The 7,500-nt window shown below is 46.2% G+C and overlaps 1 protein-coding gene across 1 annotated transcript in view; it reads left to right on the forward strand.

Moving 5' to 3' along the window:
• The window catches only part of LOC134452373 (Na(+)/citrate cotransporter-like), a 37,952-nt gene that overhangs the window by 7,930 nt on the left and 22,522 nt on the right, over positions 1 to 7,500 (forward strand). Inside the window, exons 4-5 of the mRNA XM_063202740.1 lie at positions 4,314 to 4,519; positions 7,344 to 7,500. The exon at positions 7,344 to 7,500 is cut by the window's right edge and continues 39 nt beyond it. Of these exons, the coding sequence (XP_063058810.1) occupies positions 4,314 to 4,519; positions 7,344 to 7,500 (363 nt within the window). The remainder of the gene's footprint in view (positions 1 to 4,313; positions 4,520 to 7,343) is intronic.

The following is a 7,500-nucleotide window of genomic DNA, read 5'->3' on the forward strand; positions in this document are numbered from 1 at the left end:
TTAGTCAGATCGATGGATATTTCAACAGATGGGAATGTCTCCCATCAGACTAGTCCTTCTCCCTGCAAGTGTGTAAAGGCTGTGTAATATTTTTATATTTTTAGCGGCTTCTTTCCAGAATTCATGGTGTCCATTCACAAATGTTACCTTTTTTCAAAAAATATAACCACCACCATCGTTTTTTTAAGTATTCATTATGACTAGACAACTGTACTCATAGAAAAGGTTCCTGTTATAAATCTGTAGTCACCAGGTGGCAATGACCAAGTCGTAGTGTATTAAGACTCTGAGCCTGGATGTTGTTGCAGTAGTGTTGCACTATGGTATTGTTTCTCAAACTTTTTCAGGCCGAGGACCACTTTGCCCCTCCTAAAAATGTTCAGGGACCACCTGTCAACTGAATTGACAGTTGAGGGGTGCTTATTTGACACTGCTCATTTCGATGCAATATATTCACATTACAAGACTGCATTTTTGTGGTTAAAATAATACTTTATAAAATAATACTAACAGCTATGTTTAGTTTTGTAATGATGTTACAAATATAGCCTACTCCTAGCTAGTCTTGGAAAAGTAGAAATCCCCTCGCGGACCACCTGAGCACTGTCGCGGACCACCAGTGGTCCCCGGACCACACTTTGAGAATCACCGCACTATGGTATTGTCTTGTCAGTGACGACTACAGTGTTCCAATGACTACTACAGTGTTCCGCTGATGGAACAATGCATATCAGGGGTCAGACATACCAAAGCCGAACAGAACGGACGCGTGACGAACGCGGCCTTTCTCATTTTTTTTCGGCCGGTGTGTTTTTCTCTGCCTTTCACAATGACAGCGTCGGCATGCACGGCCAGTCCTGTTTAAAACCGCCCCACAGCCAAAGCTAGCGTGCTACTTTGCCATTCATTTGAATGAGACACCGCAGGTCGCCGGCGTGAAAAATATGCGTGAGTTCTATTTTCCAAATGCGGCGCGGAGCTGGCTGAGGCCCGACTACCGCCGGTTGGTGTGTAAGGGCCAAAACATACCAAGGCGGAACGGAACGGTCCCGGGACGAACACGGTCTTTCTGCTTAGTTTTGGCCGGCGTGTTTTTCTCTGCCTTTCACACTGACAGCGTCGGCGTGCGCGGCCAGTCCTATTCAAAACCCTCCCCACAGCCAAAGCTAGCATGCTACTTTGCCATTCATTTGAATGAGACACCGCCGGTCGCCGGTGTGAAAAATACGCTCGAGTTCTATTTTCCAAATGCAAAAAATAAATTAAAAAAATTCTATTTCCCGCGCCGCTGACGCTCGACTACCGCCGGTTGGTGTGTAAGGACAGATATGTTTCAATGTATTTTCACAGACGCCGGTAAAAAACGCGGCCGTTCCGCGACGCTTTACCGCCCTGGTGTGTAAGACCCCTAAGGACAGATATGTTTCAATGTATTTTCACCGACGCCGGTAAAAATCACGGCCGTTCCGCGACGCTTTACCGCCCTAGTGTGTAAGACCCCTTAAGAGGCTAGTACGTAAAGCACAAATGACAACCAGCAAAAATATTTTTTTTTCACCTATGCGATACAGATAAGAGAAGTTAATATGCATTCAAAATGTAAACACAAGCAGTGCCTCCCTATCGCATTCATATTCATACCTCAGTCTCAGGGTCACCATTTCAGGGTCACGATCTGAGACAAAATGTGACCAGTCAGGGAGACGTTTTATCGCTGGACGTGGAGGAATGCAGTCCATGCAAAAATCACCTGTGGCAAGACATTAACCAAGACCAATGGTGGAGCAATACTACACAGGGCCCCAAGTCAAAACACTAACAGGGCCCCCCATACAGCCTGCAATGGTGATAATAGGGGCCCCACCACCAATACAGGAGGGCCCTGGGCCCAGGGGCAAATGCCCTGCTTGCTCCCCCTGTTAGGTCCACCCCTGACCAAGATTATATTCGCTGACCACTTGGCAAAAGGGTAAAAAGCAAGCTGAGCTAAGTGATCTTAACACCAGGGGATAGATAATGAACGTTAAAAACAAGTCCTGAGAAAAAATATGCAGGCTTGTGAATGGGAGACTATTTGGAAATCGGAAGATTTGACGTCACGTTGGCCCGTTGGTGTCAATTCTGTTTGTGTGCTCTCTGCTGTTCTTCCTCACATGGAGGTGAGTGAGGTGAGTGATTGACCAGTTCAGGAGCGAGGAGGGAAGGAGACCTTTGGCCATCCACTGACACGACACGCATAATATTACTCCAGCCAAGGACGCTGACAGGTTTGGCCGGCACCGGGACAAAGTAATCTGAAAGGGCCCCCACCGCCTTAGATACAATATAATGAGGAACCAATTCTGGGCCCCATCTCTCCCTGGGCCCGGGACAACTATCCCCTTTGTCCCCCCTGTCGGCACCCCTGACTCCAGCTGATGAACCTTGCACATGCTCCCTGAGGCGAGTTTGCCTTGAAGGTCTGGGGGATGCATAATGCCACTTCATCACTGGGATCCGAGCTTTCCTTTTGGATCACAACATCACCACAGAACAGCAGGACAGACAGTATGTGTCCTCTCCTGTGTCCTGTGTCCTGACTCCTGTGTGTGCTCTTAGTGCAGTGTGTTCCTGTGTTTCTAAACACACACAGTAGTCAGATTTCGTGGAAATCGAGCATTTCCAATGGAGCGAACGTGGCATGTTTGTGGCTATGACGCACACGTTTTGTGACCAGAAACCTGCAGTACCTGCCATGTTAACATGACAAACATTGACTAGACACGTTCCCTTCCCGGCAGTGGATCCTGATAGTAAATGATATCTGCTGCTAGGGGTGTCGAGGTCAAACTGGGGCAAGAGGAGCTGTGGCCTAATGGATACGGAGTTGGTTAGGGAGAGGGTGTTTAGTCAAAAAACAAAAGTTGAGAACCACTGATCCAGCTGATGCTAGCCTTTAGATAATGGTAAGAGCTTAGTGTCATGTAATGTAATGTTATCCTGATTATCATCGACTTTCAAATCTCTTTGAGACTTGGTCTGACCAAGAGCATAACAATTTACATTTCCCAAATGCCCCCCCCCCCTTGATTTCCTAATGATTGTTTGCTTCCCAACAAAGTGGGAGAAGTTCCCGTATTTGCGTGTACTCAGAAACTACTTGCATTGCGTCTTGACCTGACTGGTAGCAACGCTGAAGCTGTTGCATTACTAGGAGGGCAGGGCCTGGCTCATGTAATGTATCACTTTAGCTGATTCCAGCCTTTGGATAAAAGTGGGAGCTTAATGCAATGCAAAGTGATTCAGTGTAATGTCATGTAATACAGTGTAATGTAAATTACAATGTAATGTAATGTAATTACACTGCATTACATGATATTACACTGCATTACATGATATTACACTGCATTACATGATATTACACTGCATTACAATGCTACTACTACTATTACTGTAATATCAAGTAATGCAGTGTCATAGTGTAATATCATGCAATGCAGTGTACTGTAATGTAATGTAATGTAAAGCAGTGTAAGGTCATGTAATGTAATGCAGTGTAATGTAGTGTTATGTAATGTAATGCAGCGTAATATTGTGTAATACAGTGTAATGTAATGTAATGTAAAGCAGTGTAATATCGTGTAAAGCAGTGTAATGTAATGTAATGCAGCGTAAGGTAATATTTAATGTGTATTTGTGTGTGTGTCCCCGCCATACAGGCTGATGCTCTGCTTCATGTAATGTGTGTGTGTGTGTGTGTGTGTGTGTGTGTGTGTGTGTGTGTGTGTGTGTGTGTGTGTGTGTGTCCCATGCAGGCTGATGCTGGGCTTCATGGGCGTGACGTTATGTGTAATATGTAATGTGTGTATGTGTGTGTGTGTGTGTGTGTGTGTGTGTGTCCGCCAGGCTGATGCTGGGCTTCATGTAATATGTATTTGTGTATGTGTGTGTGTGTGTGTGTGTGTGTGTGTGTCCATGCAGGCTGATGCTGGGCTTCATGGGCGTGACAGTATAATATGTAATGTGTGTGTGTGTGTGTGTGTGTGTGTGTGTGTGTGTGTGTGTGTGTGTGTGTGTGTGTGTGTGTGTGTGTGTGTGTGTGTGTGTGTGTGTGTGTGTGTGTGTGTCCGTGCAGGCTAATGCTGGGCTTCATGGGCGTGACGTTATGTGTAATATGTAATGTGTGTTTGTGTGTGTGTGTGTGTCCCAGGCTGATGCTGGGCTTCATGTGTATTTGTGTGTGTGTGTTTGTGTGTCCGCCAGGCTGATGCTGGGCTTCATGTAATATGTATTTATGTATGTGTGTGTGTGTGTGTGTGTGTGTCCTCCGCCAGGCTAATGCTGGGCTTCATGGGCGTGACGGCCTTCCTCTCCATGTGGATCAGCAACACGGCCACCACCGCCATGATGGTGCCCATCGTCCAGGCCGTGCTGGAGCAGCTGAACCAGCAGGGGGCGCCACAGCAGGGGGCAGAGGAGCGCAGCACCACCCTGCCCGAAACCACAGACAAGCCCAACGAGAAAGAGGCAGATGGAGTGGGTGAGTGAGTAGGGGTCCGTGGTGAGGGGCATTTATACGTGTACATCACTCTATCATCACACTCATCACTGTCTTACATTCAGAGCCTGGTAAACCAGCGAAACCCGCTGGACGCCAAAATTTTCAGCTGCAAGTGGGTCTGGCCTCGGATCTGAGAACGTTTTGAACACTGTGCCCTGAGTCTGGCAAACCCAATCACAACGCAGAGATTTGTTTTTAATCAAAGCGGACAATGTTTTGAGGGAGTGACACCGAATCTCGCAACACCGTTGGGAAAGCACATCAACGGCAAAGATCGCCGATTGGTCAGAGAGCCGTCACGGTTTGAAAAAACAACAGGTTGTTCTCATCAACAATCTTCGGAGGTATCGTTCATCGGGGCCAGACTAAATTACTCCGGTCTCACATTTAGGCTGGTTTATCAGGCTATTACACTCAGAGAAACCCACTGAGACACAGAGCGATGGAGCAGAGTTGGTGAGGGGCACTTTTACAGTACAGTAGTATATTACTATACATCCAGAGAAGCCCGCGGAGACACAGGACTAGGCGAACAGGGGCAATTTGGGTGGGGTTGGGGGTATCTATTAGCTATTGGATCAAATCAGATCCAATCGCTTCAAACCTTCATAAATGCCAACACAGAAGCGTTCTGACAGAGTACGTGAGTAGGGTGGAGAGGGGTAGCCTGATTATCATCAACGTTCAAATCTCTTCGAGACTTGGTCTGACCAAGAGCATAACAATTAACATTTCACAAACGGTATGGTTTACCTGCCTTATGGTTGTTTGCTTACCAACCAAGTGAGAGGAGTTCCCGTATTTTCGGGAACTCAGAAAGTATTTGCATTGCTTTTGACCTGACTAGTTGCCATGCTGAAAGAGTTGCGTCACTAGGAGGGCACAGCCTGGCAAGGAGATGGGGGCACTTGCAAAAAGTCCTAGAGACAATTGATGAAAAATGAACGAAATAACGGTCGAGTGGCTCCCCCAGCTGTGATCCGGTTCCCATCGTTCACTTCAGGGAGCCGTTCAAAAGAACCAGCTCGTTCATGAACGACACACCTCTACTTGCAAAAAGTCTTACGTATAGAGACAATTGCAGCATTACGAGTGCACGGGGAAGGACACTTACACAGTACCATGACACTGCATTACACTTATCTGGTGTGTTTATCTAAAGCAACAAAACGTTTTTAGGTGCAAGATAGTGGTTACAGTCCTTGGAGAAATGTGGAAATAGGGGCTGTATTTAGCGCTTTGCTCAAGGGCGCTTTAATCATTGATAAAGGTGACAAGTTCGACAACACACTCACTTAACAAAAGACATAAAGACAAAAGAGGCAACATCAGGAAAAACCATAAGAGATAAGATGAGCTGAGATTAGATTAGAAAGTGTAGTATAACACATCACAAGATGAGGCCAGATCTTTCCTCTCAGTCTCTTTATGGAAAAATGTGTAGTGTGTGGCTAGTAGCACAGCAAATATATGAAATGAAAGTGGGTGGAATTTCATGCTATTTTGAAAGCCGTGTCCTACAGAGGTTAATCAGCTCATCCAGGTTTTTCACAATATCCTGTGCTAGCCATAAAACATGGCCTGTTTACGGTTAACAGGTATTATGAACCGTATGCTACAGAAGTGACATGTTTTTGAATTAAAGTTTATACCACTTTCTTCAAGTCATCCCATATTTTTGAGAATTCTTTAGGTCAGTCCATCGGAGAACTTTACTTTTTTTTTTTTTTTTAAAGGGGCTTTTCATGCCTTTATTTGATAGGACAGTATGAGATGGCGACAGGAAGCAAGTTGGAAAGAGAGATGGGGGAGGATCGGGCAATGACCTCGGGCAGGAATGGAACACCGGTCCGTGCAGTACCAGTCAGTGCCCTAACCTTTTGAGCCACTGTCGGGTCCTGACCACGTTGTTAACAATATTAGATTAGAATGTTGCGAGAGCTTCCATTCACTTTGAATGGGCTTCCCCGACGTTGGGTGGTCAACTACGTTTGTATGTTTCGATAGTGCCCTCTGCCCCCAAATAATGACAGCAGCCAATGGCAACGAGTTTTGTCACTTCAGATTCATGGTATCATATCACTCCACAAGTAGTTCGGTCAAATCATGTAAGACTGATTCTAACCCCTTAAGACACTATCCCTATTACAAATTAGTTGTTTCCAGAATGGCAATGACTAAGTTGTAATGCATTACTAAAGGACCCATGTACTGTCATAGTAGCGTAGTACTATGGTAGTTGAGTTTTTTCATTGATATTACAAAGACTATTACAATGTAAGCAGGGCTGGGCTGGGGGAGAAATAGGACCCCGGCACTTTTGGCTTAAAGGGGCCCCTCAAAATTTCTGATTTTGTTTTTGTTTTTTAAATATTTCTGAAAATAAGGGCCCACGAGGGTGCAGGGCCCACTGCAAAATGCCGACTATGCCAGATGGCCAGCCCAGCCCTGAACATAAAGCGGCGTACACACACAAAGCTAGCTTTTCGCTTGCTCGCCTACTCGCCACTCTTTCATGGAACGTTCACTGAAAGTTCCCACTTTTTTAACTGCCAATGAGCAGGCGAGAAGTACCAAACTCTGCATTCCAATTGATTACTCGCTAAGTTGCCTCACTCGAAGATAAAATATTTTTAACTCGGAATCCGCCTACATCGCATCACTTGTACACTCCTCGCCTACTCGCTTCGCTGGAACACATAGACATTCTATTGACTTCATCCGCTGAGCGAGTAACTAGTAGCGACGTGTGTGTACGGCCCTTAAGGGCCTATTGTTAACTCTGGCTCTCTGCTGCCCCTAGTGCTGATGAACGGGATGTCTCTGGAGGACAGCCGGGATGAGCTGCAGCGCCCGGACGAGGATGAGGAGGATGAGAAGGAGAGGATGAGGATGTGCAAGGGCCTGACCCTGTGTGTGTGCTACGCCGCCAGCATCGGAGGCACTGCCACCCTGACGGG

Source organism: Engraulis encrasicolus, chromosome 7 (genome assembly GCF_034702125.1).
Source record: "Engraulis encrasicolus isolate BLACKSEA-1 chromosome 7, IST_EnEncr_1.0, whole genome shotgun sequence".
Taxonomy (NCBI): Eukaryota; Metazoa; Chordata; class Actinopteri; order Clupeiformes; family Engraulidae; genus Engraulis; species Engraulis encrasicolus.